Consider the following 26763-nt stretch of genomic DNA (forward strand, 5'->3'; position numbering starts at 1 on the left):
TTATGCGTGCCGAAATTCGTTAGTGTATGTGCATGTAGGAGGCGGGGCTTCAAGTTTGACAAAATGGCCGCTGTGAACCAAAGTGGGTTTCGGTACCGAGGGCTATTTTGTGCGTCTGGTCATGATACATATGTATATCAGAGGCAAAAGCTTTTGACAAGGTGTCATCATCAAGGTCTGAAGATGATATTTAGTGAGTGTGAAGTCTGTGGCGTTAAATCTGTAGGACTAGTGAAATAAAGTACGAGGCGTAGAAATGAAAAAAACTTAAGGGGAAAAGCCATAAGAGGGCGTTAGGGGGCGCTACTGAGCTATCGTGCTGCACATGAGGGCAGTTGTAGTATCGACTTAACGTACTCATGTGTAACGAGCTACGGGCCAAATCTGGTGACCCATGACTCATGCAGCCAGTGTAGTTACATGATCCCACACTGATTTTGAGTTGATTGATCACATGACCTGGAAGCTATTGAGCTAACATGCTAATATTTACATATAAAAATTAATAAGAAATAATAAATATTAATAAAAAATATTTAGAGATGTAAAATGTAAAAAAAAAGAGGTGTATCTCATGCAGCCGGTGTAGTTACATGATCCCACACTGATTTTGAGTGAATTGATCACATGACCTGGAAGCTATTGAGCTAAAATGCTAATATTTGCTAAAAATGCTTATATTTGCTAATAAAATTTAATAAAAATAATCAACAGATGTAAAATGTAAAAACAAGAGGTGTATCTCATGCAGCCAGTGTAGTTACATGATCCCACACTGATTTTGAGTGAATTGATCACATGACCTGGAAGCTATTGAGCTAAAATGCTAATATTTGCTAAAAATGCTTATATTTGCTAATAAAATTTAATAAAAATAATCAACAGATGTAAAATTTAAAAACAAGAGGCGTATCTCATGCAGCCAGTGTAGTTACATGATTCCAACATGATTTTGAGTCAATTGATCACATGACCTGGGAGCTATTGAGCTAAAATGCTAATATTTACATATAAAAATTAATAAAAAATAATAAAAAATATGAAAAGATGTAAAATGTAAAAACAAGAGGTGTATCTCATACAGCCAGTGTAGTTATATGATCCCAACATGATTTTGAGTGAATTGATGACATGACCTGGGAGCTATTGAGCTAAAATGCTAATATTTACATATAAAAATTAATAAAAAATATTTAGAGATGTAAAATGTAAAAACAAGAGGTGTATCTCATGCAGCCAGTGTAGTTACATGATCCCACACTGATTTTGAGTCAACTGATCACATGGCCTGGAAGCTATTGAGCTAAAATGCTAATATTTGCTAAAAATGCTTATATTTGCTAATAAAATTTAATAAAAATAATCAACAGATGTAAAATTTAAAAACAAGAGGCGTATCTCATGCAGCCAGTGTAGTTACATGATTCCAACATGATTTTGAGTCAATTGATCACATGACCTGGGAGCTATTGAGCTAAAATGCTAATATTTACATATAAAAATTAATAAAAAATAATAAAAAATATGAAAAGATGTAAAATGTAAAAACAAGAGGTGTATCTCATGCAGCCAGTGTAGTTATATGATCCCAACATGATTTTGAGTGAATTGATGACATGACCTGGGAGCTATTGAGCTAAAATGCTAATATTTACATATAAAAATTAATAAAAAATATTTAGAGATGTAAAATGTAAAAACAAGAGGTGTATCTCATGCAGCCAGTGTAGTTACATGATCCCACACTGATTTTGAGTCAACTGATCACATGGCCTGGAAGCTATTGAGCTAACATGCTAATATTTACATATAAAAATTAATTAAAAAAAATAATTAAAAGCTTAATTTAAAGCTGCAAACAGCGATGAACGGGCCCTCGCAGTCCACACACGTCTGGGTGTGCTGCTGTCTGGGCGTGCTGCTTACCCGGCCCCATTGCCCAATTATTGTGTACACATGTCTTAACTGTCCGTGTTTGGGTGGGCTTCTCCTGCCTATAGTAAATAATGTACGCTGAAGTTCGAAGAACTCCCTGCAATCTACATGAAGAACAAATAATGAGACAGCTACACTGCGTGACCCTACAGACTCTTAAACAGAGGTTTGTATCCATTAGCAAGGCAGCACTGCCATCTGTTGGAGAAAGCCTGAATTTACCATCAAAAGTGAAGGCATTGAAGCGTTTTTTTGGTCATTTAGCAATAAAAGCGCCACCTATTGGCCGACTGGCACCAAATTTTGCAGAAACTGTCACCGGGCCATGGAACACAATTAGCAAAAGTTTAGTGGTAATGGGATCGTATTCCACCAAGATATGGAAGACTGTCTGTTTGACCACAATGTGCTGGAAAATCATATTCATATTTTGGGCGTTCTTTAGACTATCACAATTCTTTTAATAACTTTTTGTCAGGAGGGTCCACAGATGCTGTGTGCAAAGTTTCGTGCAAATGGGAGAAATTGCCTGGGAGTCGAAAAAGTAGGTTTGTGACATTTTGTGAATTTGTGAATGGAAATTTAGCGTGAAAGTGGGCGTGGCCTACATCACACAATGCAGCTGAATGCAGGGAACACATAGATATAAGGTTTAACAATGTGCGGCATATTATGTGGGAGTTTTTCACCAAAAACGGTTTTGTGTTGTTAATAGCGCCACCTGTTGGTAATTTTTGGTGTGTGAGTAACGGTGCCAGTCTATACCACCCCTATCAATTTCATATCCATAAGTGTTATGGTGTGGGCACAGTGTCAAATATAAAATTAGACTGCCACCAGAGCGCCAGCTAGTGGCGGATCGGTAAAACCTTCAACAGATATCCTCAGGAGTGCATTGACAATAATTCTACCAAGTTTCGTGTTAATCTGAGCAACCGATGTGGAGATATAAAATACTTAATTTTAAGAGCACCACCTAGTGGTCAGCCGCAAAGATATTGCACATGGGGAAGTAGTATCCTGAGTTTCATGTCATTGGGACAAACCAATGTGGAGATATGCAACACTTCCTGTTTTGAACGAAATCTGCAGGAAGTTGTTATTTAATAAGTTGAGTATTCTTTGGAATGTCAAAATTCTGTTAATAATAAATGCTGCCTGCAAAGTTTGGTGCAAATCGGTGACATAGGCTGGGAGGAGTTAGAAAAAGTAGGTTTGCGAAATTTAGCGAATTTGCGGAAAAAAAACCTAGGGCGCAAATTAGCGTGGCCTACATCACGAGATTCAACAGAATTCACTGAACGTGTGGATATGAGGTTTTTGAATTTGCAACAAAGTATATGGGATTTATTAGCCAAAACACACTTTCCTTGATTATAGCGCCACCTAGTGATGGAAATTCACAACGACAACAGATTATAACATTTTTCGCTAGGTGGGACATATATTCCAAGTTTGGTGAGTTTTGGGGCATGTTCAGGCAGTGAAAAATGCGATCATTTTGGACAAAAAATGCTCACTACAAAAACAATAGGGTCCTTGCAGGTTCCCTGCTCGGGCCCTAAAAAACCCTCTGCAGATAATAGTTAAAAGTAGCACAGCGGTATTTTCGTGCTTGCCATCTGTCCTAACCTTGTGATGACATAATACATTAATTCTTCCCATTCAACGAACAAAAAATTTTTTTTTATTACAGAAAATGGACAGACGACACAATAGTCAATAGTCTATGAACAAAAAATGTCTTTTGTTAAGAATTTGATAGAAAAGTGTTGATTCAGTTCTGTTGTAATTTTTGAGGTGTGAAACAGAGTGTTGCTGTATTGAATTATTATTTTGCTCTATTTTGCTCTACATTTGAAACATTTTCTCTCATTATGTTTACTACCATTGTTTGCTACAATCAGTTGTAGAGCATTTTTTGCTGGAAATCAGGGCTGCATGATATGGTGAAAAATCATATTACGACTATTTTGACAGCTATTGTGATTGCGATATGTTTCACAATACATAAAAATGATCATTTTCGTATCACAATTTTCATTTTCACTGCAAACATTTTTTTAAATCTTGATGACTGATTCGTGACTTTTGTCGGGGTCTGTATCAAACAAAAAAACATCATCTCAATAGATCTGGATAACAAGATTTGTATACCAGTACATCTACTCTACAATACTTACTACTGCTATTTTGTCATAAATTTTACCTTTATCAAAAATGGCAGCTTTTGTGATTTGGATGTTGCGATTCCCACAATATGTTGATTAATTGTGCAGTCACCCCTTTATTTCCCATTGAAGTAAGTGCAGTAGTTCATGAGAAAGTAGTGAGAATGTAAAAAAAAAATGGCCCCTCTTGCAATGTTAAACAGTCCGTTTAAAAAACTTCCTGGTTCTGTGCCTGGACCATCACCAAAGAATAATCGTCCCTTGGCCCATTGTTAAAGTTTTTACCAAGTTTCATTGAAATCTGTTGAGTTTTGGAGAGCCAGCTTAAAACACAGCCTCCCTGGCAGAAGTAAAAATCACTAGATCTAGTATTGATTTTTTTAGTTAGCGCTTATTTTACTGGGGGGTGTTTTTTAAAGTAGCTGTTGAACTCTGACACCATGTCTGTGGGATAGCCAAATAAATATTGATATTGTTTTAAACATGACCAAATGTTGGAGCAAACAGGTTACACTCTTAATAGGTTGACCAACATTATTTTATAGTATTTTTTTCTAAGGTTCACTATCCTGTTCCAGAAATTTTAGCCTACAAGTATCACTGTCTATCTTCCCTCTGTTATACACCCTAAATTGTTCTCTTTCAGATATCATTTTACAGTATATGCCACACACCACTGACTAAAACTAAAGTAATTATTTTCATTGTGCATGACTGGCATTGAACTGGTATGTGTGCTCTCGCTTGATTCAACACAATGTTTCAGGCTGAAGTGTGAGATCAAACAACTTTGTTCCCTCTGAAAGCACAAAAATAAAACAGCCCTTTAAAGTCAGAAGCATCTAGATCTGAAAAAAATAAATAAATAAATAAAATAAATAGAAAAAGATAAAACAAAGATGAAGATGGTGCATCCCACATGTTAATTATTTACTTGAGTGGCTCCATAGACTAAACACACAAAAAGACATGTGTGAAAAAATAACGGGGGAAAGATGTACAATTAGGAAAGTCAGTGGAGCAGAGAAACAACAAATTGTGTTTTCAGACCTAATACTATTGTATTTTGTTGGTTTAATTGAACATGAACTGAGCATGGACACAGCATAACAGATTAAAGTGTACAACAAGCCACGCTGACGGGGCTCGCTATGGAAAACATGTCGAGGAAATATATTTGGAAATAGCAAATGGCTTCGTTGGGCAGTCTTTCCTGGCACGTCAGAGCATATAGGCAGTTAAAGTTACACAGGATACACTTGGCAAGAAAAGAGAATAATTTGCAAGAAGAGATTATTTAAAATCTCCTCACATATCCATGAAAACAACCTCATGACGCAAAGCAAGCCAACAGCTAACCTAGAAGATTTGTCTTTGTATTGTAAATGCAGCAGGAAGGTAAAACCGTCACAGGCAGTTACTTTTCCAGCATCAAACAGTGTTTCTCAGGATCTGGTTTTCCCCTTTGTCAGTTCAGTACTTAAAGTCTTCCATGAACTTTTGTGACTTTTCTGCAGTTCACATTTCATTTGTGAAACTACAGCAAAGCTGCTGAGAACATTTTTATTATAGTGAACGTGTGGGTTTTTTTTTTTAACATCGTTAGTTACCACTTTTCACATAAGATCTAAACATGATCCCATTCAGTTCTGACCTCAATCAAACTGCCTGCGAACAGACATCCTCATCCAGCAACAACTGAACATTATTGGCGATTTAGTGCTGTCAGCATTCAGCTTCTTGTATTTTTTTTCCTCAAAGAGGTCTTTTCATAATGTATTCAAATTGAAGCACAGAGCAGGAATGCTTTAGTTTGCAGTGGAATAGAAAATAAGTCTTTTTTTTCAATAGGTCTGCTGCAAGGTTAGCAGGCTGGCTGCTGTTTTTACAAGTCCTGACTTGAGTAGGAAATTACAGTATGTTTTACTTTGAAATATCACATGAAAGCCATGAAATTGGAAATGGGATGTTGCTAATGTAAAATACAGTCAGACTGAAGGAAGTGACACTAAAATTGGTTAAGTACGAAGCTTTTGTCGGCTCAGGTGGAGGATTAAGACTTAATTCTGTATTTTTGGTGCTTACAGTATTACACCACATGGAGCTGATGTGTACAGTATACTGCACATTTCATGCAAGATATAACTCTAATGTTAACACGTGCATATATATTTATGTGTAGTCATATGTGTCTTCATTTTAGTTTTACTGATTATAGACAGTGTCATGTGTACAGTCTGTGTCGCACAAGTCTAGGAAACAGACGACTTCCTTGTGTTTCCCTGTGGTGTTACTGATGGTGCCGCTGTCTCAAAGGCAGTGTTAACAACATGGCTAACGGAAGCAGCCTGACTACTGTCCAAAACAAAAACAACAGCAGAGTAAAACATTCAGTAAAACACAGTGGAGTGAATGCCTGTCCCTTTTGTTTTACCTCGGTTTCTATCACTCTCCTTCTTTACCTTCTTTGACAGACAGGCCAAATCTCATCTATATGCAGATGGTATGATTTTTCTACAGACATGATGGTGTGTTCATGTGCTGTCGGAATTATAGGGAAAACGTTTTTCTGACTTCAGAAAGTATAAGTTAAAGCAAAAAAATTTGCTCTGAAACTTAACGCAGTGGGGGAAACCAGCTGTAAACACAACATTTAAACTGTATCACCTTAAAAAGTTGTTAGCAATTACTGTAGTTGCTTATTTAAGAGTTCAGCATACACGTCTATCAACCTGCTGTAAATCCAGCACTCACATTTTTCTAAACTGTGTCTCCGTCTCAACTCCTAAAGGGGAATTATCTGGCTCAGTTAGCTGCTAAATGTTCCACTATGTTCACTAGTTAGTTGCTAACTCTGTCTTTTGCTTGCTGCTGAGCAGGTAGCGTACATTGGATTTTCATCATGCTTATAAAAGCTACCCACAGCAGCTGGTGAGAGCAATGAGACTGAAACCAAACAGTAAAGCTGTGGGCTGTGAAACCAAAACATTGAGCTGAAAATCAATAAAACAGTTTCTAGAGCTGAGGGAAACTGCAGAGCTGGTGGTCTCTGTGGTTTTGTGAGCCACGTACGGTATGAGATTTTCATGGCATGATAGCCATCTTGAAAATGTCATGGTTATATATTTTTTGTATTAAACCCTCACTGTAACCCTGGAGTATTACATTAAAACAGAAGGGTTTTCACAAATAATGTCCTGAAACTTGATATAAACTTGAAAGTTTTTTACACTAATACAGTAGAATTCAATACCTTAGATGAGCAAATGTACACTGTATGATAATTGTCAGTTGTCATACCATGGTATACCTTATTATCGGTATACTGCTGCAGCCCTCATCTTGTTACTTGTAGTCAATGTAAAAATGGACCAATTATATATATATACTACATAAAATAAGGGCTAAATGATATGCAAAGAAAAATCATATTGTGATTATTTTCAATTAGAGAAAAGCTGCCTGTCGAACACATCAAACTAAAAACGGATAAACACGTCGACCACTTGCCATGGATGTTGGAAAATTACAGTATTTACTTAGATGTAGATGAAGGTTCTCAGTCATCCAGGTCATTATAATTCTAAGTGCTGTATCATAGGCAACTTGTCCTGTTTGGTAAGTCGGGAGTACTGGAACTGGTAGCTTACCTTGTCCTGCTGTTACCGGTAAACAGGAGGATCCTCTGCTCTGTACGACAGGACTGCCTCTTTATGGAGTTCTCTGTCCTGATTGGATAAAGTCGGCAGGGAAACCAGAAAATGTATTTTCTCTTTTACGGCATGAGCAGGAGGAGGATAGATATGGATCACTGACCAAACACTCTATAACAGTTATTACCATTGGAATATAGAGCTGTTTAACACTCATTTTAATAAGAAAATAACGCTTACAGCAACTTTAAGTAGCAGCTTTTCTCTGGCCACCATATTGACGTCTTACATTTGGATAGAAAATGACAAATCCCTCTCCAAAATGATTGTGTGGAGGACACACAATAAGTCAAATTTTCTGTTAAGCAATATACAGTAGCATTATTATAAAAGCATTTATTATGTGTATTATCTTGCAATTGAAAAACTGCATTAAACAGAAAAATGGTTACTGGTTGTCATTTTTATGTAGATATGTATTTGATACCCCTGTCAGGTGAAATTGCAAGAAATATACAGGAAGCAGAGGAGAAGCCTCCTAAAGACAGGGCACCAAATGGGAAGAAGAATACATTCAGTATCACACTGAGTCACTGCAGTTAAAAAAATCTATACCAAACAGTGGACGAGTGAGGATCTCATGCTATAAGAAGCCGAGATGCTGCTTTACTGCCCAATCAACGCAGTGACCTCAATTTGATGTGCCATTAAAAACATGAATCAGCTCTCATTTTGACAGTTTCTCATCTTCTTTTCTATACAAACGCGCCTTCTCTCTGCAGTCTAAATCAAATCGTTAGCTTATTTGTTCATGTGGCAAACATGAAAGTGTTGTGTGTGTTCTTTGTGCGGCTGTGACATAATCCGATTTTGCGGTGGTGGAATCAGTGTTCACATAATTCAGAGACAACAAAAAATGCAATGCTTGTTGATGTCTTGACGTGAAAATTGTATGAGATTGTCATGATCTCAGATATAGTATGTCTGTTTTTATCTTGAAGGCATCTGAATATGAATAAACGGCAGGGAAAGAAAGCTGCGTGGCTATTGTGGCAAAGACATATTACGTGACTGTGGCTATCCTGATGGTGAGGTGGATACTTGCCACTATTTCCATTAATTTTAGTGAACACATTTTTAAGATAACGCCAGAATTGTCCTCCGTCCGACTGTGAGAAACTGCAAAGTGATGGCACGGCGTTGCATGCCTCTCACTTATCTAAAACCATCAATTTCAGTAAACATCGAAAATGGTCGATAATAGAGCCTGTTTGAGTCAACTGGACAAGTGGGTCATCACACACAAATGGCTGAAGTGATGAAACGCTCTCACAACTGCAGTCAGGACTCACACTCCCTGCAGCAGTAAACTAAAAAGATGATGTAAAGTATCCAGACAGTTCAAGTGTGATTCTTCGGGAAACCACACATCACTTCTAGGGTCAGACACGCGATGCACTCCCCGCTCCTGATCTAACCTACAGGTTACAGACCTTTCAGAAAAACTGGAACAACAAGTGCTCATCACAACATGAGACTTGATAGTGATGCACTGGGAACCATTAATCCATAATCTAGGCTTTCATGTTCAAATCCTCTAACCTGGCTTCACCAATGAGTCACCGACCAAATCTTCTTCTTGAAAGGGAACAACTGACACATGAATTGAAGTGAGGTTGAAATCGTTTCAGCTGTACAGTTTTGGTTTTTTTTATCATTCCAAAACACACTGTTAGCAGTCGCTATCCCAGCTTCTGATTTTATGGAAAAATATGTTGACAGGGGGATACATGGCTTACTACCAATTTAGTAGCATCAGTTTCGTGAAATTGTACTCATACCAGCCACATAAATAAGCCTGATTTTTTTCATCATGATCCATGATGTCAAAAAATGCCCTATCTGACATTGTTGGAAGAAATCTCTGGATCCGTCCCTTTCTCCGGATCCACACCAAAAGCTAATGGGGTCTATTCTGGGCCGAGACACATTGTCCATCCAAGTTTTGTGGAAGTCCATTCTGTAGTTTTTGTGTCATCCTGCTGACAAACTAATAAACCAATTAGCAAACAAACAGGCACGGGTGAAAACATAACCTCCTTGGTGAAGACTGAATTAAAACACAGTAGACAGAAGACAAAATTGCACTTCACTATAATAAACTGCAGAAATCAATAATTGTAATTTGAAAACCCATTTCTTGCCATTATGATTGATGAGATATGATTTTGATGATTATATTTTGATAATTGTTTTATAATCACATCACAGCCCTCTGAATCAAACTGCAAGGTGCCTTGAAATTCTCAACATCTTGGCATAAATTCTGGTAGGAAATTTTATTCCAGTACGGTGAACCATGCTAAAAATGTGTCTGCTTATAGTACTGCTATAGTACTGGTATAAATGTGCTTGGTTTCCACTGTCGTAACAAACAAATTAAATGTATTGTACTAAGAGACTAAAAGAGCAACAGTCAGATGTCACACGTATTCGCAGTGGTAATTTAACAGGTTTGCAAATTCATTGTTTTAGTTGAGGAGGTGAAATAGTAAAAGTATCTTTATTGGAAATTAACAAACTAGAAACTTTAAAAACCACACTTAACAAAAACCAAACACATCTTCACAGCTGATCTTTGAGGGCTTTCAAACCTAGTTTCTTCTCTCTGTGACAAAGAAACTGAAAAGACACGGCACAGGTAGGGGTCACAAATTAAAAGATTTTGTGCTTTTATGTCTTGGTCAGGGGGATTTCCTGCTGTCTTGCCGCCATCCTTGTTTTATTTTTCCTTTCGTGTCGTGACTGAGCTGAAGAGTAAAGAAATCTTACGAAGATTAACTAATTAATGCTGGATAAAAAAAAAATGTTTTAACAAGGCCAGATGATACATTCAAAGGAAATAAGTGAGATACACAGAATGTGTTGATTTATTTTATCATAAACTTTTACTGGTTATTGCAGCCTACCATTATGGAAACTTGTCTTTACATCATCTTTCTACTGCATTTTTTTTTCTGACAAAATTTGAAATCTTTGCATGTCTGAGGATTGGGTCAGAAATTCTGTCTGACCTTCTCAAACTTAACGAGGTTCAGTGACAGCTGTGCAAGAAGGAGACTGTCTCAGACCTCCAAACTTTTTTTAGACAGCTAAATCGGGATTTGGCTGCCCCCTTATTGAGCAGGGCATCAGGGTGGAAGAACGCAGAATTAATGGAGTCTAGACCTCCACAGATTTGCCAGTCACACACAGAGGACAACTATCTACAAGTCCTGAAATGACAATGGTAGAAGCCTTTTTGCTGTTGGATTTCTCATCTGTGTGAGCTTTATGCAGCAGGTTGTTGAATGTGTAGGTGGTGCGTAAACATATGACTCAGCAGATGGAGAGGAATGTGTTTAATGTGATTAATTTGCAGCTAATTGTTCAGTTGTCTAACTCATAGTGGTTGTTTCCTCTCACTGCTTTTCAGAAGTCAACTTTTCAGGCTGAACAGTTCAGACACAGTAAATAAACACAGACTCACTTTGGCAGAGTTGTTTGCAAAGTTAAGCTTCCCCGATGCTAAGCTGTTCAGGGATTGGTACAGTATATATCTGTATAGGATATACTTTGCACATGATCTACAGAGACATTTCTTGGTGGTGTCCCTGCTGTCCTGAGAGCTGCAGGATGCTACAAATCAATCCTTCTGACAAACATGCCCCACTGAGGCACTCACACAAGAAATCCTGTTAAAGAAGCACTGGACGTGTTGCTTCAGCTGCACAAAATACATCATATTTGTTTAGTTTTTTGTTTCAAATAATAGGGTCTCAGTTGTTGTTTAATGTTCCAATGATCCACCAGGAATGAGCCAGAGAAGTGCCTTTCCAGATGGCATTGCGTCACAGCAAAAGTTGAACCTGGTTCAAATATTTTTTCCTGCTGACACCCGTCGGTACCCCCTGCCGCTCAGAAAGACAGGCTCCATTCAAAGGCCAGAGAGAGGGCTGTGTTATTTTACAAAATGGTCAAGTCGGCCTGAATGCAGTCAGAGTCTGTGTTGTGTTGTATTGTGGGTAAGAATCACCCTGACCAGGACTGCCTTACAGCACTTCATTGCAAGACACGGGGCAACAGTATAACCTCCGTGCAATCTCAGGAAAACAAAGTATTCACAGCATCTTGCACAAATGTTCTGTGTGCCTGTGCAGTACCATGAACACTAAATGGTCCCGACGAGCCAACATGGCCATGACAGTAAACTCTAGCTACACAGCAGCTGAGCCACACAAGCCTCGACATCTAATTAACGACATTTTATTCATGAAAATATGTAAATCTTTAGCTCCAAAACATTTGAGATATCAATACATTTACAATACAGTGAAAGTAAATTGAGTAAAGAAAATGTGAACCATCCCAGGGAAAATCCAGAAGAATAAGAGGAAGTGAAACATACAAAGCTAGAGACCATTTTGTAAGTTGGATCACACCTCGTTTTGATCTCAACTACACACCTAAGAAGTTTCGTGACTGTATCTTTCATGCTTTTGATGCTATTGCGCCGACCAAATCTTTCCACAGACCAACAGACAGACAGAAATATAAAAGGCCAGATACTCAGATTAGCTTCTGTGGTAGTTTCTGTAGTGTTTTGCCATAATAACTCACACAATGGCCACTTGAAAATCATAGAGCAACAACATACACACTATTGCATGATGTCACTTCATTTCACGTCCCACAATACTGCTAAAAATGTGTTCCAAGTGAGACAAACCTGATGTCAAACACACATACTGTAGATAAAAGGTCTGACCTAAAGAAACTCTCAAAACCAGCCAGGCTGTTTCTTTCTTTTGAAAGTAAATTATCATCCTGATGATCAATCACTCTTCAGGGAAATACAGCCTTTCACCATCTGAGTTTCATTCTCCCAAGAAGTCCCTGGCAAACTGATGAAGTAGCCACAAAGCCCTCCATTTCTTTATACCACCCATGATTGTCTATTTGCACCAAATTGTATTTGAAATGTATTCAAACAAAAGATATGTAGAGTACCATTTTTGATGTTTAAATCACTGTTGGGGTGCCTGATATGTTGAGAAAATCATATTGGGATTATTTTAACAGATAATGAGATTCCTGTATGATTCAGGATTAGTGGTAATGATCATTTTTGCATCACAGTTTTCATTTTCACTATAAAAACTATTCAATTCATCTGGAGTCTGTGCCAAACAGATACGTTGTCTTACATCTGGAGAACCAGATTTTTAGGGCAGGGCATCTCTGCAGCACTACAGCACTTCATTTTAATGCTGCTTGTCACACATTTGAAAGAAAAAAAAAAAAGTGGCTTCTTGCGATTTACACTCGGCCATATGGAGGTTTTGATTACATTGCAATTCATTGTGCAGCCCTAATTCACTGTATGTTCTGTTTTCTTTCTCTAAATTATCATACTGACTTCTATAAACGTCTGTTTGTTTAGGAGGTGTGTGCATCTCCCAGTCCGTGAAGATTCCCCGGGAGCCCAAACAATTAGAGTTTGACAAGGTCATCAGGCGTCTCAGAGAAAACCCAAACGCAAGAGTCGTCATAATGTTTGCCAACGAAGACGATATCAGGTAGGACCCTGTGGTGGCTACACAACACTCCTTTGAAGATTAGAATAACACGACCGCAGGCAGACTGCACAGAAACATATGGGAACACAGCCGTTTCGGTCCAGCTCTGCCAGACCACTGTAATGAATTGCAAAACAAAATCAAAGTGGAGCTGGTCAGGATGCTGACCTTATCCACGGCAACATCTGTTTCTTCACCTTTGCAGGCGGCTACTCCATGCAGCTAAGAAGGCCAACCAGACAGGTCATTTCATCTGGGTGGGTTCGGACAGCTGGGGCTCAAAGATCTCTCCGGTTGTGCACCAGGAGGAGATGGCAGAGGGAGCAGTCACCATCCTGCCCAAGCGGCAGTCCATCAAAGGTACAGAGAAGAGCACTATGCATACATCAGATGTCCCTGTATAATAAAAGCTTGTGCATATTTCATTGAAATATTCTTTTCATGTGATACAGAGCTCTGTCTGTTTGCAGGAGAAAAAGAGTTGCTTTGTAATGCTTAACCATTAATCATTTGATCAAAGGTCCACAAACTAAAATTCAATAAAACAAAGCCACAAGTAAATTGAGCATACGCAATATTCAATCAATTATACTGTAGAACACATCAGAGCTCTGGCTCACTGTTGTTTACACTGACACTGACTGTGTCAATGACAATGAACCCATTGATCTGTCCTAGGGTTTGATCGTTACTTCATCAGCCGAACTCTGGAAAACAACAGAAGGAATATCTGGTTTGCTGAGTTCTGGGAGAACAACTTCAACTGCAAACTCAGCCGTCACGCCGTGAAGAAAGGGTCCGGCCTCAAAAAGTGCACAAGTAAGATATTCTCCTGTTGTGGGGGAAACTGTTTAATGTTGTTTTTGTTCAAAATTTTAAGCGCCTTGAATTCTTTTGATGTCTGGAGGAAGACGACACATTGGGCTCATGGTGAAAGTGTTATGACAGCGCTGCCCACCTGTAAAAAGTGGAAACGCTATACGTTCAATATTCAGAATCAATCTCACAGCTCATTTCAGGGCTGTGCTGAATTTCTGCTGAGTCTAGTGTGTTTACCCACATGGCTATAACAAGTGAGTGGCTTAGCTGTGCAGCATGGTTAAAGCTTCAGGCTCAATGCCATACGTTATCCAGCTGTGGATGGCACAATCTGTCTCAAGGCAGAAAAACACTCCCCCTTCTTTATTAAGATTTAAAAACCAATTACATGTAAGTTTTACAACAGATGAGGGTTAAACTACTGTTGTCTGCAGGTTTTCCTTACATAAGACTTGCTTACCTTCATCATTTTTAAGTTTAATTACTTTCTAAAAATCTACAGAGATCAGTAACAGCTTGCTGCACTAATAGAAATCAATTTAAATGATGCTTCCAATGATTATATACATTTTGAACAGTTATACACAGGCTATTGGGTGTGCATTCAAGATATTCTTGATACAGTATTTTGCCAGGTTGACGGTCTTTTTTGCATTAGTGCCTGGCCACTAATGTATATTTGTAGTAAAAGCGGGTTAAAACAGCTTATTGATATACCAATCAGAAGAATTTAGATAGAAGTATTTTTTGTTTCCTGCAGTTTCCCCAAGACATTTAAGATGATCAGCTTGAAGCTAACAGGGCAGCTAATGTTTATAGTTACAATGATATTTATATACCCTCCAAAATTGTCGATTATCTTGTCAGGCTCTAAAAAATATTACAAAAAAATAACCTACTTGTCCGTTGAGCATCTACAGAATTTAATCTTGAGTAAAACTACAAAGATAAAATAAAATGGCCCCTGCACACTGAATAGATGCTCCCAAAAACATATTTATACATTTAAGTACAATTACGTGTGTACTAAATAAATACATTAAATACATTTTCATATTATGTATGTATGACTTATTTCAAGGGACCAGACTTTTTATCTGCAGTTGGGAACGTTTGCTCTCCCGAAGTGATGAGGCCAGCTGAGGACATAGCTCATATCACAATCTAATGCAAAAATTCGTATTATCAAGTTTACATTTATAAACAACAGCTCCATTCAGATTCTGTTTATATTTCAAATATGGCAGGATCATGCCATATGTCATTGAACCCTAAATAATGCACACACAAGCACTGTTTATTTGAAATTTAAAGATGGCTTACTTTACATTAATGTGCAACAAATAAGAAAATGTAAAGCAGTACAAGATTAAGTTACGTAACATTGGGAGATGGGTTGTTGGGTATCCACAGGGAGGAAAAGCAGGAAGACATCCCAGATAGATTAGCATATCATTAAAGGACACAAAGTCGCAAAATCATTCACTCTCACATTCATACTTAAGGGCAATTTTCAGTCTCTTGAATGACTGAATAATATGCCTTTTGGCAGGAACCACACACACACTCCAGAGAACCAAAGCAACAATCTTCTTGCTGTGAGGTGACAGTGATAACCGCTGAGCCACCACGCTGCCCTGGAGGCAGATGTCTGTATGCACAAAATGTACATACGCTACAGACATTGGTATTTAAAAGCACCAACGTGTCGTGACAGTATGCCAACAGGACATCAACACATGCATTACACAATAGTTTCCAAGACTTCAGTGACCGAGCTGAGTTTCACATAAGGCAGCATTTTAGCGAAGAAAAAGAAAACATGAAAAAGAGAATCTGGTCAAAATGTTTTAGTCTTATTTGCCTTTATTGAGTTCCATATTCAGTCGCATTTATGAATGTGTAAAATTCGTCTTCTGCAATTATGATCTTATTGTACCTTTTAAACGAAATACACAATGTGTTCATGCTCAGTGTCAGTAAAATTAAACACAGCTCAATCTACAGCTTCAAAAAGGACAATAAAGTTGAACCAGTACATTGCATCCTTCCTGGAGGCAGGATTAAATGCAGAACTGTTTTGGCTCGCTGTAGCTACTGTAATAAACTAGTAGCTGAGTGAACAACAATACGTATATGCCAGTAACAGCTGTGCATTATGGTTTGGTGATAGCATGTAGATAGCATGAACTCTTACAGAAATGTGTGAAATATCAGAGGTTTTGCTAAAAACATAACATAACATTTATACCATGGGTAGCTATCCCTTTAACATCTCGAGCTGTAATAGATGACTCACTGTGCAGAGCTGCTTCATAGCACTATTGGATTTTCAGCATATTTTTATCAATTTGAAGGTAAACCTTAATTTGTCAGGTACAGTAGTTAATTCACTGGATATTCCACGAGCAGTTCCCATCTAAATATGTTTATGAAAAGGTTTCTCAGTCAAGTCTATGGAAAGTGTAATATATCACTATTAGGGCTGGGTTAGAAAACAAATGATTTTCTGATTCAAATCAATCTTCTTTTAATTGATGCCTTTTACTATGGATGAGGTTCCAAAATTAACGTTTGCAAAGTAGAGCTGGGCGATAAATCAGTATTTTATCGTTATCATGATGTGAGACTTTACAGTTTTAGAATTTAGATAATGTTATATCGCAATATGCCATACATGTTTCCTGGTTTTAAAGGCTGCATTACAGTAAAGTGATGTCATTTCCTGAATTTAACAGACCATTCTGATTTTTCTAATACCTGCCTTTACCTATTTAGATACTATATCCACATAACTAATGATTATTGATAAAAAATGTCATTGTATTAATGTTACGTCATCCCTAAAATATGGATACAGAGGGTATTTTGTCATAAATATCAGAAGATTTGAAGAGGCTTCTGTCCTGTGCTGTCTGTCTTTGTCTGAGTTTCGCTCGCACAGTACAAGGACAGGCACTTTATGGTATACTCAAGTGCACATTGTAAAGTGCTGCATTAAAATCTGCATTATTTCTCTTTGTTGAAATATATAGTCCCACATTTGTCATTACTTTCTTGTTCTTTCAGTACAACATTATTAAAAACTAGATGCTGAAATCATAACAAAATCAGTCATTTCTTCTATTCATTACTCTGTAGGCAGATTTCAACCACAAATATCTGAAACCATTAAATTCCTAAACATAATTAAATACTTTTAATAATGCTCCACATTAGAGAGCTCCATCTACAATTTACAGCATTAGTTCTCCCAGAAGTGTTCTCATATCCAAACAAAATTGGTTGTAACTGAAATATCCCGTAATGAATCAATACAGACTCAAATTGGATCGTAAACCGAATTGGGACCTTGTGATGAAATCAAATCAAGCCGGGAAGTCAGTAGCAATACCCAGCTCTAATAACTATAAACTGTAAAGAATATTAAAAGTATATTGCCCATCCCTACTGTGCAGAACTACTCAGATCCTGCCAGGACAATGTTACCAGTGCCAGACAAAGCACAGAGATTTTGATATATTACGTCCAGTAATAACTGTTGATGTGCATTTTTATATAAGTGTGGGAGTGATCGACACGCTCATATGTTTGATGTAGGAGGACCCCAGTGTAGAGACTCAAATCTCAGGAGAAGCTTGATGCTCATGTATTTATATAATCAGGATTTAACAAAGAAAGGTCTTGGCACAACACTAAACAACTAACACAGCACTGCTGAAACAGTACAGACTCACTTAAAGCACTTGAGAGAAACTACAACTTTTACTCAAGAGGTGGACTGTAAAACCAACAGCTGGCAACGTCTTCACAGGCAGTGACACTAAGTACAAGAAAGAACACAGAGGGTTTTATGTAGGGTAACACTCAGGTGGCTAAGATAATACTGATAGATGAGTTAGTCTCAGATTTGGATGAAGTGACCCCTGGTTACCTGCCAAAGGAAATGCCGGCGAGAACAGAGATCTCCTTGAAGAGCTCAAGAGACGGTTTAGGACATCTTATCAGCATCCTGAATAATACTTGGATCATTTGTTTACATTAGCTGAGGTGTAAAATATGGAACAGTGTGCGTAGCTGGTATTTCTGTTGTTGTGCATCCATGATCTTTTGGTCTTGAGTCTAAAGAGAGGAATTATTTTTTATGAATCTGTCCTTGGAGTAATAATACAGAAGGTTATGTACAGTATGTTTTACCAAGGGGACCCAAACACAATACAAGCAGAGGCAGGTAGATAGAAAAACAAAAAGCGAGCTTTAATAACAAGCAGAAGTCTCAAAAATGCAAAATGCAAGCAACAAAAAGGCTGGTGACAAAAAAGCTTGCAAAAAGGAGAATCCAAGAAAACTAAAGAGTAACGCAAAAATGGAGGATAAATCATAAAGCCATGGGGAACGCAGGGGGCACACGAGGACCGGGCAACAAAAACAGGAGACACAGGACTGATATGAGGACAAAAGCAGACAAAGCGACAAAGAGTAAAGGTTTTTTAGTTTAATGTATTATTATGAAGTAAACGTTAATGAAATAATAAAAATAATAAAATGGCTATAGAATAATGACACCGTGGTTCCTATAATCCTTGCCTGCACTGCAATTTGGTCTAGCACGGGCACGAAAACTACCATAAAAATTAATACTGACCACTGACACTGTGGGTGTCAGTTTCCTCTTTAAGCTGAAAAAAAAATCTGTTTTAAAAACAATAACAAATACATATATGGATAAAAGATGTGGAAGCAGGACATGTAACTGAAGATTAATAGTATTTTACAATTCCCACACCAGCCACAGTCTGTTCTCCCTGCTGCCATGTGGTAAAAGATACAGAAGTATCCGCTGCTGTTCCACCAGACTATGACGCAGCTTCTCCTCCTGAACTCATCCTCAACACTCCAACATAAAAATGAAGGGGGGCAATAATCTTTATTATTCTTTTTGCCAATAAATCCCATAAAATGACCAAAACAAACAATGCTACAGTTTGTTTGGACATTCAGGTGTGTTATGCTCGTAGCAGCTGAAGTGGCCTGGAGCTGTTCGCCTCAAGCAGAGATGTGGAGCAGGCTACAGAGGTCTGCTAATTTCCCTCTGAAGCCACACAATGCTTTATACTTTTTTTTTTTTTTCGCATATGCAGTCGTACTCCCCAATTTTGTCAACATACTTTGATGTGTAAATCAGTGGTGTGTCCCTTTAACAACATCAGGCAGGTAGCAGGTGAAAACTCAAAATAAACATCAATCGCCGGAGCCAAAAAACACATCACCCAGCGAAACAATGTGTCTCAGTGATAGGGTTTAAATATCAGAGATTGGCTAAATGGGCAGCACTTTTTAGTAGAAATATTGAAAGTTCATTGTTTCAAGGGTCTTAGGAAAATTATAAAATATCGGCAGACTTGGGCTGCTTGAAAATGTGAGTCTGTTCACAAGGTTTCTATTTTATTTGTGGGCTTGTAAACAAGTAAGACAGGAAGCAGTCAACCAAATAATTGACTGAAGTGATCATAATACTGTAAGACATCAAAAACCCAGTCAAAGTTAATACAATACAAATACTTTACCTAAGTGTTTGTACTCTAAATGCTCAAGGTACAAATTTTAACTCTCCTGGTGCAGAGGTGCCCACATAAACATAGTAAAGACTCGCTATAGTGGGAGTGAATGCGGTAGGCACCTATATAATGCAGCCAGTAGCTCGCCTATCTCATTACGGATGTTTTAGTGTTTGGCTCTGCATCACGGGGTGATGGAGTCTCGCAGCATTTGTTTGAGGTTAAAGTGGGACACTCGTGCCTCATCACTGGTGGAGAGCTTTTCATTGTCTCTGAGGCCACTGTGAGAGAAGCTCACGGGGCGTACCTCAGAATTATCAGTGTCCTGAGAGGGTTAGTCTCCTCAGCGTGATCAAAGGATAAGGAGGGCATGAGTGACTTGGAAAAAAAGTATGACTTGTCTTTTATCTGTGAATGAAGGAGATGTAAAAGTGATATTGATTAATTTGGAAAGGAGAGGCAAGGTAGAGCAAGGACCCAGCTCATAGGCTGCTTATTCCTCCAGCGTCTTAATGATGTGGGGGAGCAGCAGGAAACACAGCAATGCAGATAAAGCAAACATGCTCTGCTTTTTCATCCAAGCATCTATTTTTTAAACCGCTTATCCTGTTCAGGGTGGCAGGGGGCTGGAGCCTTTCCCAGCATGCACTGGGTTAGAGGTTTTGTGCCAGTTTGTTACAAGGGGGATTTTCTTTTGCACAATGAAAATAAATAGAACATAGAATAATGCTTTGATGAAAATATCTTATTATTGTTATTTTTCTGCCCATTGTGAGTTGGATTTAAAACTGTGATTAATTTATAGAAATTAAATTAAGGATTCATGATGTGGATTTTTTCAGCCGTTAGCAGACACCAATTACCTCTTCTCAAGATAACTGATAACTCCACATTTTTGTATTTTCCTAACCTGTAGTTTGTGCATATTAGAGGGTTGGAAAGACTAATATGGAGTGAGCAAAGCAAACTCTCCCCGTCCTCTCTGAACCCTCGCAGAACGTGTTGTAAATTGCAACAGTATTGTTTTCCTCTGAAACTGAAAAAACAAAAAACAAAAAACGTCCACACCAGCAAAAACATGTCTGACTCTCTAGCCTACACGGCGCGGCTCTTTCCAGGTGCAGCAGTTTGATGTCATTAAGTGACAAAGTCATGCTGTGCTTGTTGTTGTTGTTCTCCTCCTCCCTCTTTTCTTTGTGTTTATTGGTGGATCACAAACCAACTTTGAAGGTCAATTTTATTCAGTTCGCCCAAAAATCATAAGTGGGCTTTACAATCTGTACAGTGAACAACATCCTCTGTCTTGAAAGCCTCGATTCGAGTGAGGGAAAAACTCCCACACAAATCCTTGTTGCAGAGGGGAAAAAAATAAGGAAACCTCAAGAAGAGCCAGGAAGGATCCCTCTCCCAGGATGTACACGCATGCAAAAGATGTGTGTACATAACAGATTAAACAGCGTATACATATTTCAATGACAAAATATCTGATACAAGTAGATTATATAAAATATATGTAAAGAATGAGGATCCAGGACGACGACTGAGGAGGTCCGAGCCACACAACCTCCTCTCCACCATGGTGACCTGGAAGAGGACAGGCAACACAGGAGAATTAGCAAGAAAATATCAGAATTTTAAAAAAGTACAGATACAACAAGGTTGTAAAATGATGTGAACAATGATGCATTGGGGTCCCTAAGGGTTATGACGTCCCACCAACTTGTCTTCATAGTATTAAACAAGATACTTTTATATTTAGCATAATCAAACTTATTCATACATGAAAATAATAAGAAAACAAAACAAAAGACAGATCAATTATGAGGATGCATAGTAGCCGACTAAAACTAGTAAAACTGGTTAATACTGATTGGCTACTTAGTTTATTAGTTATAACTGCTCTGCACTATTTGCTGGAAGTTCGATGTTATATTGCCTTAATATAATCAGGTCTGGACCTCTAAATGTGGTTCCAGTATTGAGTTTTTGGGTATTTGTTGTTGCACACCTTCAGGGCACATTAACATTGTACTGTATGTGGAGCAATTAAGCTGCAGGCTTCATAAAGATGACGATGAAACCATAGCAATTTTGTAATGACAGTAGCAGAAGCAACAAATGACCTCGGGGCAGAAAAATTGTCTAAATTAAATTTAAAAAATCTAATCATTATTATCACTAACAGGAAGTAAAAGTTGTCTCAGATCAACCAAACTGCAGCAAGAGAAAGTCTGCAGGGAGTATCCACAGGCAAACAGCCAGGGATTGTTGAACTGAACACTAGTTCAGGAAAAGGCAGAGCTTCTGTCAGTGTACCGCTGTCTAACATGATCCAAACACCAGGAGCCTTTAGATATAAGATAAAAGTTCACTCTGGACAGCAACAAAACACGCTTAATTTTTTACCTTTTCCGTCTAGAGATCAAAACAATACAGACTGTAGTGTTGTGATTGAAAAAAAAAAAGTACAGACAACAGTGTACGGAGAACGTAGGACAGACGAGAGCACTGATAAAATCAACAGTAAGCGACCAAAATCTGAGTAAACTTCTCAGAGCTTGTAAAGACATAAGTGCTGTAATTTATATTTAAATGAAGGGCTCTTAGAATTTGAAAGTTCACAATTTTGATGTTAAACAATTATCCTTTTTGCTCTGAAGTAGAAGTCTAATCAGTCAGTTTGTTGAATTACAATTCCAGGTTCTCAAATGCGAAGATTTGCTTCTTTCTGTCTTTTAAATCCTGTAAATTCAATATCTTCTTTTGGGTTTTAGTTGGAAAAAGACATCATCTTGGGCTTAAGTTGTGATGGACATTTATTATTTTACTGTATCCTGATTTTATATAAGAATATCCATTTAATCAAAAACATATTTCGCAGATTAATCAATGATGAAAATAGTTGATAGTTCAAGCTGTAAAAAAAGACAAAAATAGTATGTTCAGCTATAAAATCTGAGTCAAATTTTAAGATGAACCAAATTATGAAATAAATTATGAAAGAGCATATACAGCGCCACTGTCACATTCATTTAAGGGGCAGCCCAACTGCCTTGGCAGGAAAAGACGGGATGGCCCATGGCCAACTGCAAGCAGAAAAAAATGGTCAAAGGTCTGAGCCCACACACACTGTCACAAAATGTCTTGTGTGACACCTCAGAGTGGAAAACACCCACACTTTGCCTCTGCTTTGCTTAATCTGAATGGATTTCACTGCAAGCAAAACGCCAGCCTGGAAAATGTGTGTGAAAGAGCCAAAATGCCAACGAGGAGGGAGCCGGAGAGAGACTGGCGGGGGGCGAAAAGGGAAATGGTCTTATGGAGAAGAGACAATACAAAGTTAGTGTGGGTGGCCTGCCAAGCCTGCGAGAGAAATATCACTCTCACACCCATTCTGGCTCGCAGGATTCCCCATGGCATAAGCATGTCGGCCAAACTGTGACAATCTCGGTCCAATCAAGGCCCTGTGGCCCTTAATTACTGAGCCGTAACCTCCAACAATAATTCATGCATTTCAAAAGCTCATGAGATAATCGGGGACATTAAAACGCCTCTGGTCTTCGGCGAGGAGCTGGAGATGTAGTAAATGAAAGATGGCTAACAGAGAGAGACCTTTTGCTGATTCGGGGGCTAGAACTCTTTCAGATTGAAGTGGCTGTTGAAAATTGCTTGAACCATAAGAGGACAGATGTTGCATGATAAATGACTGCTCTGTCACAGAATGTTTTATTATGGTTCGCTCGTATCCAACACTTTAACCGAAGCTGATAACCTGTTAAGACGACCACATATATAATACATAAATATACATGACTGTGTCATTATTCAACATTTGAGGGCCATTTTTCTTGTCCCCTGGTGCAGTTGAATAGAAAACATCATGCTGTGCGTGTGTGTGTTATTGAACATTTACATACACCGATCAGCCATAACATTTAAACCACCTGCTTTGTATTGCGCAGGTTTGTGTCGCCAAAACAGCTCTGATAAATCTTGGCAGAGAGACTCATGACTTCTTGGGGTTTCCTGTGGTGTCTGACACTGGGACATTTGTAGTGGATCCTTCAGGTCCTGTGGGTTGGGTGCTGGGGCCTCCATGGATCACACTGGTTCCTGCACAGCCCACAGATGCTTGTCAGATTGGGATCTGTGGACTTTTGGGATCGGATTAACGCCTTGAGCTCTTTGTCACTATCCTTGGGCCATTCCTGAGCAGTTATTGTGGTGCGTCAGGGCGCGTTGTCCTGCAGGGGGGACCACTGGCATTAGCTAGTGTTGTCGAGGAGGTTGTTTACATGGTCTGCATTGGTGAAAAAAGCAAATTACTTGTTCAAGGCTCTGGGCCTGAAAATATCACTACAGTTTTCCCTCAGAAACCCTCAATATATCATAATAATGAATGAAATCACTTAATATCTCGCCACAGGTAAGATCATGATTAAGGGTAATTATGGTAATTATACACTAGCAGGTACAGGGTTGAACACTGATTTAAAATAGATGTTTCTTCTGGTGTGTCCTTGTTCCATTCAATATTTGGGCTCTAAATCAGTGTTACTCAACAAGATGAATCAGTAGATGTGTTATTCCTCAAAAACACACATTTTAATTTAGGGCTGATTAGAGCATTTACTGTTGACTCTGTACTGCAGGGCTTCAGTCCAAACTGTTGCCAGTAAAAGAATGACTAAATCACCCCAAGAATTTTTTCCTGCATCGCTCTGTTGAAAGAAAATGTTTTCATAACCACTCATATTGAATAACATGTAGACTGAAGCCGTTAAATCTGTGATAGGCCAACATCAGCCAATAGAATTGGTTGATTGATATATTGATTGGACTTTAGTGTGTACCTTTAAAGTTGGTGCAGTCAGTCAATAAACACAAAAATGAAGAAGAAGAAGTGCGGCATATTGTTCCTGGGTAGAGCCACAGTGCAATCAAGAATCAAACTCTGGTGGTGTGGATGTTTTTTTGCCCACATTTTGGCCGTCCATATGTTGAGCTTGAAAAATAATTATTGCTCTTAAAATAAAAGACATATATTTCAAACTAGACGTATTTTTTTTTTGTAGGTACTTTTTGTTCTGTTGTATCCTGTATGCTTTGGGTTTTTTTAACAATATAAATGCAGGAAAACATATTATCCAAACCAAATTGTTTTTAATTGTAATCACAGTTGCCACTATTTCACTTTTTTTTTTACTAAATGCACTTGCAAGCAATTCAGTTGCACAGCTATAACAGCATCATCAGGTAATTTTGCACCCAACAGTTATTATTCGGGAAATTTCCGCAGGAGATCCCCCCACTATGTGCTAATTAACTCGCTAAGCTTAATTGAATTCCATTTAGCAGGTAAATAAATATATGCTGCTCTATCATTAGCTCATCCCTGGTAATTAGTCTATTGTTATTCTAAATTGAACACACCTGCTTTTTATAATCTCTCTTCCACATACAGTGGAGTTACATCGAGACAGCTTTAAGATTTGAGGCTCGTGAGGAGAAAGTTAGGATTTACATGTTGTATATCCCGCAAAGACCCCACCTCCTCATAGCAATTAACAATCACAAAAACCTACGGAACAACCTGGGCCAGGATTAATAAAGCCCTATCACAAGTTATTACATTGAGCCTGTGAGCGGATTATCCCTGTCCTGTGAATGGATGTCTCCATTTCCTGCTTCTCTGGCTCCTCACTGTATTGGCTTCTAAATACACCCAGGCAATAAAGACTTAATTCACAGTCGGACACTCAGTCAAGCAGGTCTGGTTTCCTGGATTCGATCACATTGGATGGTGTATCAATTTTGTAAAGTCGCTAATGGAAAATGGCAGTGCATGTAATAGCGACTGGCACTGACATGTGAGTCAAAGACCTAATGTGAGCAAAATCTCACCCAGGGAAATTCATGTATTCCTTCTGGAGAGACAAGAAAGAGTTTTTGTTTTTAACTGATGAGATTTCCCAGAGGAGAAAACCTTGCACTCCAGATATTGGAATTGATTTACCCCACTGCAGCGATCCAGATATTTACCTTCTAGCTAATTGCAAGCGGCAAGAGCCATTCAGTATAGAAAGAATAAGACTCACCGAGGAGCAATGCATTTTCTTTCTATTTCTTTTGGACACATGCCACACCCTCCATTTAAAAGTCTCCGCTCATTCCAAGTTGTTTGCACAGATTTGTCCCGTTTAACCTGAGCTGCGTTCCAAAGTGGGGGCGACACGACGCCAGAAGTGTTGAAAAGACAAGTTTTAGAGACTGTTGGCAGTTATTCTCTAATTGAGTTTCAAGATGGATCTTCTCAAACCCTCTTTTTGGTGTTATTATGCATATTGGTTGTCTGGAACTAGCACTTAATATGCTGCTTCATCATCAGCCTACTTCAAACAGGGGTCGCGCAAACTCACAAGTAGCTAATTCTTAAAGACTGAACCATTCATAAAAAAACACTTGAATCTGAATAAATTTTGCTTGATTGCGTGTGTTACAGATCTTCTTCTTGATTGAGTGTTTCAAATCCACTTTAGTCTCCCTCACGATTGTTTAACTACATGGACACAAATCTGGCTCAACCTCACACTTGACATAGCTAACAATGAGCCGAACGGGTGAACAGAGAGGATGCATTTTCCATGTTTTGAGCGCATGTACCTATTTACTAAACAGCACACTTTCAGTATAATTATGCATCTAATGTCGGATTTACTCTGTTTTTTTTTTTACAGATCAGGAGCGGATAGGAAAGGACTCGAACTATGAGCAGGAAGGAAAGGTGCAGTTTGTGATTGATGCAGTCTATGCCATGGCTCATGCCCTGCACAACATGCACCAGGAGCTCTGCCCGGGGAAGGTGGGCCTCTGCGCTAGAATGGATCCCATCAACGGCACTCATCTGCTGAAGCACATCCGCCGTCTAAACTTTGCAGGTCAGTCACGTTTGTCTCAACTCAAGAGGCCTCATAATGTGAGCTTTTTTGTTCTTTTAAATCCAGACAGC

At 38.5% G+C, this 26763-nt stretch overlaps 1 protein-coding gene across 3 annotated transcripts in view; it reads left to right on the plus strand.

Annotated features, from left to right (window-relative positions):
* Window positions 1-26763, plus strand: part of LOC311254554 (metabotropic glutamate receptor 4-like) — a 194667-nt gene that overhangs the window by 136672 nt on the left and 31232 nt on the right. For all 3 annotated transcript variants that reach the window (XM_084348389.1, XM_084348390.1, XM_084348391.1), the window contains 4 exons: window positions 13242-13377; window positions 13583-13737; window positions 14056-14196; window positions 26492-26692. In XM_084348389.1, coding sequence (XP_084204515.1) covers window positions 13242-13377; window positions 13583-13737; window positions 14056-14196; window positions 26492-26692 — 633 coding nt within the window. The remainder of the gene's footprint in view (window positions 1-13241; window positions 13378-13582; window positions 13738-14055; window positions 14197-26491; window positions 26693-26763) is intronic.

Source organism: Pagrus pagrus (genome assembly GCF_965226575.1).
Source record: "Pagrus pagrus genome assembly, chromosome: 3".
In the NCBI taxonomy this organism is placed as follows: Eukaryota; Metazoa; Chordata; class Actinopteri; order Spariformes; family Sparidae; genus Pagrus; species Pagrus pagrus.